The sequence below is a fragment of the Siphateles boraxobius genome, unplaced genomic scaffold, assembly GCF_051911475.1.
Source record: "Siphateles boraxobius isolate OS27281-9 unplaced genomic scaffold, OSU_SipBor_1 9, whole genome shotgun sequence".
Classification (NCBI taxonomy): domain Eukaryota; kingdom Metazoa; phylum Chordata; class Actinopteri; order Cypriniformes; family Leuciscidae; genus Siphateles; species Siphateles boraxobius.
In genome coordinates this window covers 4668454-4682774 of record NW_027509219.1, presented here as the reverse complement: position 1 = coordinate 4682774, position 14321 = coordinate 4668454, and the positions used below count along the sequence as shown (strand labels likewise).

At 42.0% G+C, this 14321-nt stretch overlaps 3 protein-coding genes across 4 annotated transcripts in view; 2 read left to right on the top strand and 1 right to left on the bottom strand.

Annotated features, from left to right (window-relative positions):
* Positions 1–14321, bottom strand: part of ppih (peptidylprolyl isomerase H (cyclophilin H)) — a 45874-nt gene that overhangs the window by 2630 nt on the left and 28923 nt on the right. Inside the window, exons 2-6 of one of the 2 annotated variants that reach the window (XM_077224598.1) lie at positions 11032–11096; positions 10890–10913; positions 10591–10635; positions 9076–9118; positions 5984–6076 (exon numbers count right to left, since the gene is read on the bottom strand). In XM_077224598.1, the coding sequence (XP_077080713.1) occupies positions 5984–6076; positions 9076–9118; positions 10591–10635; positions 10890–10913; positions 11032–11096 (270 nt within the window). The remainder of the gene's footprint in view (positions 1–5983; positions 6077–9075; positions 9119–10590; positions 10636–10889; positions 10914–11031; positions 11097–14321) is intronic. The other variant, XM_077224599.1, reaches the window with a different exon arrangement.
* espn (espin) overlaps positions 1–14321 on the top strand; it is a 189863-nt gene that overhangs the window by 161372 nt on the left and 14170 nt on the right. The gene's annotated exons all lie outside the window — the stretch shown is intronic.
* Positions 12944–14321, top strand: part of kank3 (KN motif and ankyrin repeat domains 3) — a 58863-nt gene continuing 57485 nt past the window's right edge. Inside the window, exon 1 of the mRNA XM_077224559.1 lies at positions 12944–13050. The gene's annotated coding sequence lies outside the window, so the exon portion shown is untranslated. The remainder of the gene's footprint in view (positions 13051–14321) is intronic.

The following is a 14321-nucleotide window of genomic DNA, read 5'->3' as shown; positions in this document are numbered from 1 at the left end:
GCCATTTTAGCAGGTTTATACGACTGAAGCGATAACTTCACCAGTTACTATAGTGCGGCCGGCTACGCAATACTCGTTCCCTCTCTCAGGGAACTGAGGTTACGGTAGTAACCGAGTAGTTCCCTTTCGAACGGTCACTCCGTATTGCGTAGCTATACACAGTGGGGACGCCATGCAAAACGCCGCACCCTAAGTAACTGGTTGCCCTGCAACTCAGGACCCCTGAGCTAACAGAACAAGCCAGAAACCAACAAATATATTTATATACATAACAGACCAGACACTGTCGGGCCTGAAAAATATATATGAGTCAGTACAACTGACAGAATATACTAACAAAACCAGACACTGTCGGGATTATTAGCACAATTTTATAACTGGCCTAAGCGGGTTTTATATATATATATGTATATGATTATGCACAGTAATCTTTGTAGACAAGACCAGACACTGTCGGGTCTTAATCATACCGAAAGTACCTTCGCCTGCAGGGAAGGCACCTCCATATTATAGAACTTCATAAATGTGGAAGGCGAGGACCAGCCGGCCGCCTCACAAATATCTTGAATGGGAAAACCCGATGACCAAAGCCAGACGAGGCCATGCCTCTAGTGGCCTTGACACCTATATGGCAAACCTGACCCACTGATGTATAGGCCATAGAAATGGCATCCACTATCCATCTAGACAGTCTTTGCTTCGTGACTGGATCACCCTTAGATCGGCCACCAAAGCAGACAAACAGCTTTTCTGACTGTCTAAAAGACGCAGAACGCTCCAGATAGATTCTCAGCGCCCTGACAGGGCAGAGAAAATTAACCTCCCCATCCTCAGCCGAAGGGGGAAGGGCTGATAGCGTACTAACCTGTGCTCTAAACGGCGTTGAGAGCACCTTGGGTACGTACCCATGCCTGGGTTTGAGAATGACTCTGGAGTCATCCTTCCCAAACTCCAAACATGCAGGACTCACAGAGAGAGCCTGCAGATCTCCCACTCGCTTGATATATGCCAATGACAACAGGAGAGCAGTCTTTAGCGAGAGTGGTTAGATCAACCGACTGTAGCTGATCGAAAGGCAGTCCCTTCAGGGCCCTAAGGAAGTGGAGAGGTCCCAAGGCGGCACCGAAGAGGGCCTGGAGGGGTTAATCCTCCTAGCGCCTTTCAGAAACCTTACCACCAAGTCATTTCTTCCCAGTGAGTGGCCAGCCACCAAAGCATGATGCGCTGCGTTGGCTGCCACATAAACTTTGAGCGTGGACGGGGTGCGGCCCACGTCCATTAGCTCCTGCAGAAAGGAGAGTACCACAGATACCTCATATGACTCTGGGTCAACTTGATTTTTCGAGCACCAGCTCGAAAAACCCGACCACTTCAAAGCATACAGGCGCCGAGTAGACGGGGCCCTTGCTTCAGAGATAGTGCTCAAGATTCTGTCAGGAAGGTCCCCGGGTACCCGTTTAGGGGCTACACATGGAGGGACCATAAATCGGTTCGGGGATGCCATATCGTTCCGTTGGCCTGTGTGAGGAGATCCTTCCTCCTTGAAACAGGCCAGGGGATCATGTCTGACAACTAAACCAGCTCCGGAAAACCACGGTCTGGATTTCCAGAGAGGAGCCACCAGAAGGACTGGGCATCCGCTCTCCCTGACCCGTTCGATAACCTGTGGGATCATCGAAACGGGTGGAAAAGCATAAAGGGGGCGGCTGGGCCAGGGATGTTCTTTGAGAAGAACACCCTGCAGTGGGTGTTTGCTCTCGAGGCGAAAGGTCGATTTCGGCCTCGCCAAACATCTCACATATTAGACTGACCGTCTGAGGGTTCTGGGACCATTCGCTTAGGGGAGCGTTGCCCCGTGAGAGCATATCCGCGCCCAGATTTTGGACGCCCGGGATGTGCGCTGCTCTCAGAGAGCTCAGACTGGCTTTTGCCCACAGGAGGAGTTCCCTCGCCATAGCATGCAGGTTCCCTGACCTGATGCCACCCTGGCGATTTATGTAAGCCACCACTGACATGTTGTCCGTAAAGACTAGGACGTGGTGACCGCTGAGGTTTGACAGAAAAGCTTTCATGGCCAAACCAAATGCTTTCATTTCCAGACAATTGATACGTAAGCTCTGCTCCGTGCTCGACCAGAGGCCGGAGGCAGGCTTGCCCTTGTGCAGCGCTCCCCAACCTAGGTTGGACGCGTCTGTAAAAACCACCTTCCTCCTGGAAACTACCCCCATGGTCACCCCCATGTGGTACCATTCCTGAGCCCGCCAGGGAATCAGTGTTCTTAAACACCCGTGATTCACCATAATGTGCAGGCTGTTTGACTGCCATGCATGGGTTGGCACACGGCGTTTCAGCCAGTGCTGCAGCGGGCGCATGCGCAGTAATCCCAAGTGGAGTACTGACAATGCAGCTGCCATTAGACCAAGCGGTCTCTGAAATTTCTTCAGAGGCGCGCACTCGCGAGCCCTGAACGCAGCCGCCAGTGTCTGTATAGAGAGTGCGCGCTCTTGAGTGAGCCGCGCTTTCATTGTCACCGAGTCTAAAACCATGCCCAGAAAGACAACAGTCTGGCTAGGGGTCAGTTTGCTCTTGGTCACATTGATTGTGAGCCCCAGGTATTTTAGATAGCTGAGAATCAAATCCCTGTGAACTATCAGTTCGTCTCTCGACTGGGCCAGCACCAGCCAGTCGTCGAGATAATTCAGGACGCGCACTGCCTGAATTTTTAGTGGGGAGAGCGCTGCATCCATACATTTTGTGAATGTGCGGGGTGCCAGGGACAGACCGAACGGCAGAACGGTGTATTGATATGCCCTCCCCTCGAAGGCGAATCTCAAGAATGGCCTGTGACGAGGGTCGATCTGAATATGAAAGTATTCATCTTTCAGATCCATTGTAACAAACCAATCGCCCGGGCGAACTTGCGCGAGAATTTGATTGAGTGTTAACATTTTGAAAGGCCGTCTCGTGAGAGCCTTGTTCAAATGTCTCAGATCTAGTATGGGTCTGAGTCCACCGTCTTTCTTTGGAATTAGAAAATAGTGGCTGTAAAACCCTGAATACATTAGCGCTGGAGGGACTGACTCTATCGCTCCTTTTGCTAATAAATTCTGAACTTCGGTGCGTAGAACGTGACCCACGCTGCTTCTCACCGACGTCTCGATAACCGCCTGGAATTTCGGGGGTCTGCGAGCGAATTGGAGCGAGTAGCCTCGCTTTATAGTGTTTATAACCCAACTGAACTGAACTGGGAGCTGTGGGAAGTTTTGCTGTTTTTTTTCGAGGGTGGACCGGCTAGCGTGAGACACGAGCCCTCTCTCTTCCCTCCTTGTGCTAGGACGACTTCGGAGGTACCTGGTCAATCACGGCGCTGGGCCGCTGGCCTTGACGCCGGGTGAGCGGGTAGCGCTTTGCGGGCCTTGACTGACGGTGGCTATCAGCGGCCGTGGGGCGGGGCTGAGAGGCCTGCTTCACCGGTTTGGCTGGATGAGGCGAAGGCGGTGGCTTGGGCTTGCTGATCGTGGAGCTCGAGCGTTTCGGCAAGAAGTGTCGCATAGCCTGGGACGCTTTCTGTGCCTCTGTGTACCTCTCCGAGAATCCCTTCACCGCCGGGCCGAAGAGATCGGAGCTGGAAACCGGGGCCTCGAGAAATCTAGTCTTGTCGGCTTCTTTGATCTCGGTGAGGTTGAGCCAAAGATGGCGCTCGAGCACGACCAAGCTCGCCATGTTCCTTCCGATGGCCTGTGCTGTAGCCTTAGTAGCACGCAGGGCTAGGTCTGTAGCACTTCTCAGGTCTCGAAAGGCCTCCGGGTCCGGCCCAGCCTCGTCCATGGACTGGAGGAGTTTGGCCTGGTAGACCTGCAACACGGCCATCGTGTGCAGGGCCGATGCAGCCTGACCAGAGGCGGAATACGTGCGTCCAGCGAGGGCTGAGGTGTTTCGGCAGGGTTTGTTGGGATGAGAGGCTCTAGCTCGCCAGCTAGCTGCAGTGCTCGGGCAAAGATGAGCAGTCACGGCCTCTTTGAGGGGCGGCAAAGACTCATAACCCTTTTCCACTGCGCCATCCACGGAGGAGAGCGTCGCGGAAACTGCAGATCCCACACGTGCCGAGTACGGAGCGAGCCAGGCCTTGGTGAGCTCCTCACGGACCTCGGGGAAAAATGGCGCTGGTTTGTGACGAGGGGCTTGCTGGCGCCCCGACAGGAACCATCCATCCAGCCGACTACGCGGCAGCTCCTCGGGCGTGGTCCACTCTAGCTCGAGTTCCGCGACGGCCTTCGTCAGGATCTGAAGCATTTCGGCGTCGGAGTTTGTCCTGGTCGCTGAACCACTAGCCACGGACTGAGAAGCGGTGACAGGGTCGAGAGAGCCCGGCCACTCATCCTCCGAAGCGGCGATGGACAGGCTGTCGTCGCACTCGAGAGATCCGCCGAAGGAGAAGAGGCCCTCCACATGGGAGGGGGGGCGCTGGTCTCCTGCAACAGGACCGGTGATGTCGTCCGAGTAGGAGAAAGTGAAGCGCTCGGGGACGCGGCCGGCGTGCGTTCACCAACTTCCATACCCTCCGGTTGCCGTTGGCTGCGACGCTTCTTCTTCCTTGGAATAGACAGCGTGGCTGAAGCGGCATCGCCATCTCGAGAGAGAGAGCTAGCCGATTGCGCAGCACGGAGATAGGCATGCTTTCGCAGGCCGCACATCCGCCGGCAGAGAGTGCATTATCCGCGTGGTTGATCCCTAGGCAGGAAATGCAGCTCGAGTGTTGGTCTGCCTCATGCAGACGGCCTCTGCACGTGGCGCAGGCTGAACGAGGCATCTGAAATCAAACACAAAGCTTTCGAACAAAGGATATAGGCTGTCGCCGGATAGCCACAGGTGAGACGGCGTCAGGAGACAACGGCGTGCAGGCGAAGTCTGCTGAAGAGAAGCTCGCTCAGGCTGAAAAGGCTTGTTCGACGGCGAATAACAGTAGAAAGCTCAGGGACATGTGTACTGTCGCTGAAGGAGTAAAAATCTGCTATAATGGCTAATTCGGGGGTCTATATAGGCTAGGCCACGCCTCCTCGGTGGGCTCTGACGTTGGGCTAGCTCATTCGTCGCACGTCAGAGTCGCCCGCGCCATTGGATGTGCAGTTGCTGCAGCACAGCCTATGAGCGTGCCAGGCGCTCGGTGTGCTAGCTGTGCAGCTGCAAATGCGTTTTACATATAGGCTTCAGTAAATCGAGGAAAAGGAGTTTCCCCACTGCGTATAGCTACGCAATACGAAGTGACCGTTCGAAAGGGAACAAACATTAACGTCTCGTTTGGAAACAGCAGAGAATAAAGAATCTGATGTGTAGATGGAGTGTGTTTATCCTATAATATCATATATCATGTATATTTGTACTGTATGTTTGCCTGACTTCTCAGGTGCTAAAGGTCTTGTCAGTCACTTTGTCAGGAAAATGAGAACATATTCTAAAGTTACATTAAACATTAAATTGGCTTTATATTATACTGTATATGTCTATATAGTGTTCTGTTTGAAGCATTTCTGTTTAATAAATTTTTTTAAACCGAATCCCTCAAAATTGGTCAAGAAAATGTCCAGGTCATGTTTAGCCCAAAAGACAAAAAGGTAACACTTTATTTTACAGTGTCCTTGTTACGTTACATGTACTTACCATAATAATAACGCGTAAATTATGCAAAATTGCATGCAACTAACCTTAAACCCAACCCTATAGTAAGTACATGTTGTTAATTAATATTGTAACAATGTAACAAGGAAACCTTAAAATAAATATATCTGAAAAAATATAATAACCCTCTTTTTTTGAGTTCCGCATTAGATTTGGAGTGATTCAGACGTTTAACAGTACTCTGACCGAGAGTCAACTTAAACAGAATTGAAGCGCTGATAATCTAACACTGCTGATATGCTTGCATAAAGCATACTGTAAAGGTACAGCAAGAGTTTCTTTACAGGGCCAGTGTGTATAGCTTTACCAGTGACAGGAGTCCTGGCCCTGAGTGTTTCATTCTGAAGTTCTCATCTGCGAATGGTCCCCTGTAGATACTGCAGATGCCAGTGCCGTCACCCTGATGGGCAAAAACGTAGCATTTAAAACCATTCACACTCAGAAGATCTGAATCACTCAAACTGTTAAGAACTACATGTCAAGAGATAGCTGTTGTGTGTCTGCAGTAGGTTCATATGATCACTAGAGGCAGACAAACTGACACAAGGAATGTGCTGGACTGTCTGTAGGCTTCTTTTTTACACCACCACTTTATTAAAACAAGTCATAGTCATAAAGATATTGCATGTGTGTTTTCGTTTAGGATCATATTTGATACATCAGGCTTGTATGACTCATGTATGATATAGGAGAATATGGAAGTTATATTCAAGGAGGAAAAACATTTATCACTTTTTCAGAGGCTCCAATTGATCAAAAGTACACAATTTGGTGCAGCTGCTGATATTTATATGGCTGAAAACAGATTCTGATAGCAGTCATGTAAATCAATGAGATCTTTATAAAAATATAGCAGACTATTTTCAAGAATGCATATAAACATCAATTGTCACTCTAGATATCCAAATATGTCTTAGTAAGATGAATTTTAAATGCTTAGATTTATGATCAAATTCAGTAGTTTTTATTGTGGTGGAAAAACATAAAATTAAATGCAATGATGATTGAGAGATAAACACAAACTTTGCTCAAAAGCTTGATGTATCATATTTGATACTTTTATTTTTAGAAAATGATATGGATTATCAAGTAAACCTAACCTTGCCCCAGTCCAGTAAGTGTTCATCTTAAAATATTAATAACAATATAAAAGTAATGATTATGTTCACTTTATAAAAATCAGTAAAGATTGTTCATACTTACAATTAACTAAATAATTTGAAAACAGAAAATTTGCCTTATGATATCAGTAGATCACTGAGGTATGGAAATTAATTTGACAGAGTTATAATTAACTTAATGCCACAAATTCTGTCATTTGAGCTTAACTTTTACGGAACTTTTACATAGTGCTGCATTGTGGTTGCTGCTGTTTTTTTCCCTCCTTCCTTGTCCCGTCTCACCCGCTTCTCAGGACTGGACCTGAAGTTAATTAATGTTTGCTGATGACTGGAAAGACAAGGCACCTGGAGTATAAAGGCAACTGCAAGACCTCTGGGAGGAGCTTTCTGCATGTTTTGCTGTTTCTCTTGTTGTGTGTGGAGCAGTACTGGGCTCGTGTGATTGGTCTACTGGTACAGTGGTTCCTTACTCTGATTCTGGAGTCCCGCCAGCTCTGCACATTTGTATGCATCCCTAATCAAACACACCTGATTCAACTTGTCAGCTCACTAATAGACTAAAAATTGGCTTTTCATATCCACCTTTTTCCTAACAAGCCTAATGTTTAAGATTATGTAAGTTCTATTCAAAAAGACTAAAACAAAATGATATCAAACCATAAGGTTACAAATAATCCTTATCCGTCAGTTTGACTAAATTAAATGAAAATTTCCCTTCATGTTCAAGAGAATAACGTAAAGCTTGGTATTTTAATGTGACGTGTTACAACAACATCCATGGCAAGACCTCGTTTCAGTTGCTGCATTATTTTCCTCCTGATTATTTCCTTTTTTTCCCTTTGTATTCCACTGTAACACTATGAAAAAACGTATACAGCACACTTGTGACCTGCATTCTGAAAATTTAATATACAGTATATCCCATTAATAATTTACTGGAATCTCTTTTTTTTCTCCCTAAATCCTCGCGTATCTTTCCAGGTTTGTTTTCATACGGATGCTTTAAAATGAAATTGTCCCCCCTTTTCATTTCTAATCACTATAAGCAGTGTTTACTGGAATGTTTCTAAAGCAGGCAAATACAATATTTTCAAAGAGCACTTTGAATTATTACCACTCAATGTTCCAGTTAAATAAGATATTTGATTAAGGCAGTGTGTTGCATAATACAGTCATATAATGTACAGTGATATTTAATGTCTGTAATATTGCTGTGGAAATAATCAGGGGTTATTCAGGGGTCAGTGATAATAATTTGTTAATGCTTTTAAAATATCCTTTTAATGTTCGATGGTTGAGTAGAATATCATCTCATTGTACTCAGTTTTTGAAAATGCGCATTGCGTTATAGAGCGAATCTTTCGCTGATTGTTTACAGTTTAACAGAAGTTACTCCCATAAATCACGCAAAGAGTCATGAGCCGTAGGAAACTGCGGATAAGGGAGGCATACAAAATGTGCACTTTTGGCAGATCCACTGATCTACTATACGCCTGTCTGTGCTGACCGAGTGTATGTATAATAAAACACCTTTTGGAAATATTAATCTGACTTGGGAAATTTTAGTAGATGTATATAATGCTTATTCTTGCTTTAGAGTTGTATAGGGAGCACATTGTATTTTTCTTTATTCAGCATTTTATTCAAAGTAGTTTGCAGTGCATTTAAGGTATACATTCTATTCGTACATGCATTCCATGGGAATCGAACCCATGATTTTGGTGTTGCTAGTGCCATGCTCTACAATGTTTGAGCTACAGGTAATTTAGTTTTGAAAGCTAATTATTTCTGTTTGCTGTTGGCCTTGCTCAACCCTAAAATCAAAACAATTTGGTATTAGTTTATTTAGGAAATAAAGTGAAAATGTAAAAAGAATTCGCAATGTCAGAACTTAAAACTTAATGTATATTGATTTTTTTTTTTTTATTGATTTAAACATGACATGGTTTTTGCATCAGCTCTTCCTTGATCTATACAGACAATGTCAGAAATAGTTTGCCTGTGTATTAATGGAAAATTAATCAAATAAATACAAAAGCTGGATTACTGCAAATTTAAGGGCACATCCCTTTTTTGCCTATGTACCTAAAATATTTACCTTATTTGCCTATTTAAAAGGGCACATCTTTATTTGATTTGATGGATGTCATGCATGGCAGTCAGTACACAGAGCGCAAACATTGTTTGCACACAAAAACAAACTTCTATAATGTCAAACAACTGAAACACCTGTAAGATAAATTCAACTCCATTGTCTGGATTACAAGGCAAAACTTACATTGACAAAATCGCCACCCTGAATCATGAAGTCCTTTATCACTCTACCAAAAGAACAGAACATACATTAGAATCAATGTGATGGACATTATGATTTACTAGCAGGTTGAAAATTAAAAGTAACATAGGGAATTTTTGTGAGATTTTAAACAGTTTTTGTGATATTGTACACTTAATGTAATGTACGCAGGAACAGAGGCACTCCAGTAAATATATTATGTAATTGTGATTTCCTTGTCATTATATTTATTACATTGATTGTGATATTCAACATTTATATTGTTTGCTATAATTTTTTGATCTAGAGGTAATATAGTGAAGGTGGTGGATTCTGAGATGAGATGCATGTAGTTATAAAATTGTCTAGTATCTAAAATTGTCTTTGATTGACTGCACTTCTGACTTCTGACGGGTCTTCATTCATCATATCTGGTCCTGGGTCTTTAACTGTTTTGTCCCCAACAATAGCCTAGGACACATGTGTCAAAGTCCTGCAGAGTCTAACTCCAAAACACCTGCCTGGAAGTTTCTAGTAATCCTGAAGACCTTTATTAGCGGTTAAAGTGTGTTTAAATAGGGTTTGAACTAAACTCTGCAGGACAGCGGCCGGCCTCCAGGAACTGACCTTGACATTCCTGGCCTAGGATTATTTTGGTCTATCATGTTCACCACCTGATAATTGACTAAATTTAAATGTGATTTGAAAATGACAATAGTACTGTTTTGGATTGCAAAACATAATTCAAAGTGTATTTGCATTGAAACTTTGATAAATGAAAAAAATACTAAATATTTGAATACTGTCTGCAGGAGATAAAAATATAAGCCAAAGCTTTATACTTAGAAGTATGGATTTGAACAAACTTCTCATTCTAATTATGAGCAACGGTGATAGCTTGGCCAGTACCAATAATAACTGCATTTCTACAATATGTTGGCAAAAACAAAAAACTTGAAAAATTGTCTCCCAGTTGGTTTGAGTCTAATTTGAGAGCAAATATTCAGTATAGGGTTCAAATCTGGACTCTTACCAGGCTAAACCATGAGCCTGATGGTCCTGTTCTCAAGCCACTTCTTGGTTGTCTTTGCAATTTGGGTAGGAGCATTGTCTTGTTGAAAAATAACATCTGATCATTCCTCTTTAGATAACTTTTCATTTGTGGGAAGCAAGCCATTCTGCAATATTCTCCTGTACTCCAAAGTATTAAATGACATTTCACAGTGAAGCAGCTCACCAATACCAGAAGCTAAAGCGGCTCCCCACACAATGACACTCTTCCTCAATGCTTTATCTCGCTAGAGATGGATTTGTTATTATATTTCTCAGCAAATTTTGCTCTCTGGAGCATCACCATGGAACTCCTTTTTCCTGATTCATCACAACATTCCATATTCTGCCAAAAACTTCATTATGTTTGTTTTTTTTGAGACAGCAATGGCTTTTTATGTAGTGAATATTCAAATAAATTTTTTGTTCATTTTGTATCTGTGAGCAATACAGAGTAAAGTGTCTCACCTATGAAATGTGCAGCCTTTATAGCCCACGGGAACTCCATCCTTCCTACATTGAACAAAAGCAGCACATGGTCAAAGTACATGCAAATAAACAAAACCAGAAAGAGAAAGAGCCGTTTAATCTGTAGCCTTATCCAGCTCATGTTTCTTATAGGATGATTTGAACATACTCAAAAGCATTAGTCACAAAAACACGTTAAAAAAATGTAATCTGAGTATGTGGTAATATGCGTTCAGCCATACATGTGGTTAAAGTAGAACCACCCTTTATTAACCCACTGAAATCCGAGATGGACTTACTTGAATTCGCCAGTACAGAACTGCCTGAAAGACAGAAAAACAGATTCACAACAGATTCTCTTGAGGACTGGCACAAATAAACCAAAATCTAGAACTTACATTTAGAAGCACCAAACATAAATGGATCGAGGAATATTCTTACCGAAAATTTTCCGCAGTCTTTGGAACAATGTCAGCAAAAAGCTCTATCTTCATTCTGCCAACTTCCTAGAATTTTTGAAATAACCAATTAAAAAAATGCTAACTCCAAACAAAGAGGCAAATTTTCAGATTTACATTGACCAAGTCACATTCAAACAATTAAATCAAAGATGTGGCATTCTGTGTATTTAGTGACAAACAGGATATGTTTTAATCATCTGTAAAACAATATGCGTGGGATGGGAGGCATCTGCTGTGTGCTTTGAATGAATGAATGTTGTAGTTGTCCCACAAAACCACTTAGAGAAATGAAGCAAACAAGTTCTGAGCTGTCACTATCGTTTCCAACAGCCGGACAATTCTTTTGATTCTTTCGTTTTCTTCTATGCAGTTTTGTCACAAGGGAAGATCGGTTTCACTACGCACGATTGGATTAGGAGCAGTAACAGGTATGACTAGAATGATTACTAGAATACTAGAAGATCAACACCTGTTTCTACATCATTGCCTCTTTAGCCCCGCCTGCCAATTCACACATGTAGGAGATCAGTAACTACCAGAGATTCACAAACACAGGATTTCCCTAGCAGCAAAAACAATAGAGATACATTTGAGGATTACAAGAACTTTTGCAGTGCAAAGTTGTGGGAAATCAATCTTTCTATTGCCATCCTTGTGATTCTGAACTTTAGTTTTACGAAAATTCCAGATTGCATCAGTAAGACACCGTTTATTTTCATACTGGTGAATCGTTTTTAGACAAGACACAGTTCAACGCAGGCTTTTCATAGAGACTGAAAATAAAAGTTGATGCAGTGCCGACTATATTGAATCCGACAGTAATGTCACAACACAAAAGTGTGAGTAAAAGTGCTTTTACCATGTGTCACTATTGTTTTGCTTTTACAGAAAATTTGATATGTACTAATTTACTGAAAGTTAACTGATTAATAATGACATAATAATTGTAATAGTACAACAAACGATGGTACATTCCCTTTCAATTTGTTTACACAAAACACCACAAGTTATCCTGTCAACCTTAACTGTGGTATCCTAACTATAACTCAACTAACTAATATATATATATATATATATATATATATATGCACTTCTGCCAATGTCGCGGTGTAATTTTTGATGCACACTGTACAACTCTTTAACTTTCTGTAATTGCATACTGTACAACTCTATAACTGCACAACTTTAAACTAACTCCATGTCTGGAAAGCAATACAGTTCCATATCACTTCAGCACATTATTTTATACATTTTGGAGAGCCATACAGCCAGCAGCGAAATAACCACAACAAAACAAAGACAATTAAGACAAACAAATAGGATCAAATAAAAATATTCACTTTCTACCACTCTGTCTCTCCTAAACACACACAGATATAAGTGTCAGAGTGTGTTTAGGAGAGACAGAGTGGTAGAAAGTAAATAGTACCAAAGTAGCATTGTAGATATTTCAAACATTGCTTTAAAAAAAACATGATATATCTCCTTCTAAGAATCCTTTGAGCTCTGGTCTCCACCTATAGCAGAAGTAAGGGAGTCTTGTCTGGACAGAAACACAAAGACATCAAGTTGCATTACGAGTTGCGTTACTAGTTAATTACACAATCTCACAAGCAATTATCTAAGTAACAGCTGTCATTTCATAATTTAGAGCATTATGAAAAGCATAAACCAAAAACACGCTCAATCCTCTCTTAAAGTTGTTAATCCTTAGATGGATTGCAAAACCAGATATGAGTGCTGTAAAAAGGCAAAATACTTGCAATATATTCTGTCTTGTTCTTGTAACACGAGCAGAATCCAAAAAAGCCAGGACCGCCTAGTTATTGTCCAGGGAAAGAATGAATGTACTGGTAAATAGGTGTGGTTTAAAGAGTGTGCTTAGACATCTCATTTTCTCACCTAACAAGTCTAGGTTACAGACACAATTGAAGATTCTCTTGCTAAGGATGGAGCTCATGAATGTTTATCAAGATCACGACAACTACAATTACAGAAGGTATTTAACTGGATTTTATTACATTATTATAATGCTGTCATGTGAACATTTTTAAATCACATGACTGCATGGGATAGATCTAGCTATTTTGGAAAACTTGAAGAAAGAAACACTGCTTTAAACAACATCTTTACAATTTACAAAAGGAAGTACCTCTGTCCATTTGTAAATAGAAATAAAGTGGCAGACCACAAAATCCTGCTTGTCAGTTTCGACCAGAGGCAAAGGCATTTTCATAACAGTTTTATAGTTTAACATTTACATACCTGTTACGTTTTTTTTTAAAGACTTACAAAATACATTTACCATTCATGTAAACAAAACATGTAGGCATTGGAAAACTGCCTTCAAAGTTAAGAAGGCTTGTTGTTAATATTTAATACTGGGATATATTGGACTTATTTCCAACATATTGGAAACGCTTCATTATAACCACCTTTAATCAATAACAAAGAATCAAAATTGTATGACATTTTGTAACTATAATGAATAATATATGTAATAATATAAATAAATAATATTTATTTGTAAATAATAAAAGTTATAATAAAATGTTAACAATATAACTTATGAGATGCTGTTGTTATCAGCTGGAAAGTCGACATTTATTCATTAAGTACTTGAATGGACGCGCCCAGAAAGGTTATTTTTTAGGGATGCACCGATACGATACCACGCAATGTGTACAGTGTTTGTATCCAGACAAAGAAACACTGACAACAGAGTATGTAATGGGAAAAAAATGAAGGCTTCTATAAAGTAAATGTATCTAATTAGTGAAATATTAATCAAAATATACTAACGCCTATATAGCTGTGGTGGGAGAGCTGATAAACGGCACAGCGGCACACTCGCACAAGCTTGTCGAGCGCACATCCCACTATCACATCAGCAGAAAATTTGTAGTTCGGTCGTATATGTCAATGACAAAGAAAGTAAAAAGAGGCATGTATAGAGTGGTGCAGGTACGACATCACTTTGAAGGCCAAACCACGGAAGTGAGTTAACATTTTAGCACTTCCGGTTCCATCTTCCCGAAGTCTATTTTTTTAATGGGATTTTGGTTAAATGGCTAAAATAAGGTCTTTGGTGAACACAAGCTCAAAACACTTCCACGTTTTATTCTACGATATAAAATACATCAGTATTACCCCACTAGTGATTTTTTCAAGCTGAAGGCTAAATGAGACTATAGAGGCTGTCGAGGAGTTTAAACGTCATCACGCCGAATAAGTAAAATCAGTCGCTTTTACAGCCTCGTTATGCTTATA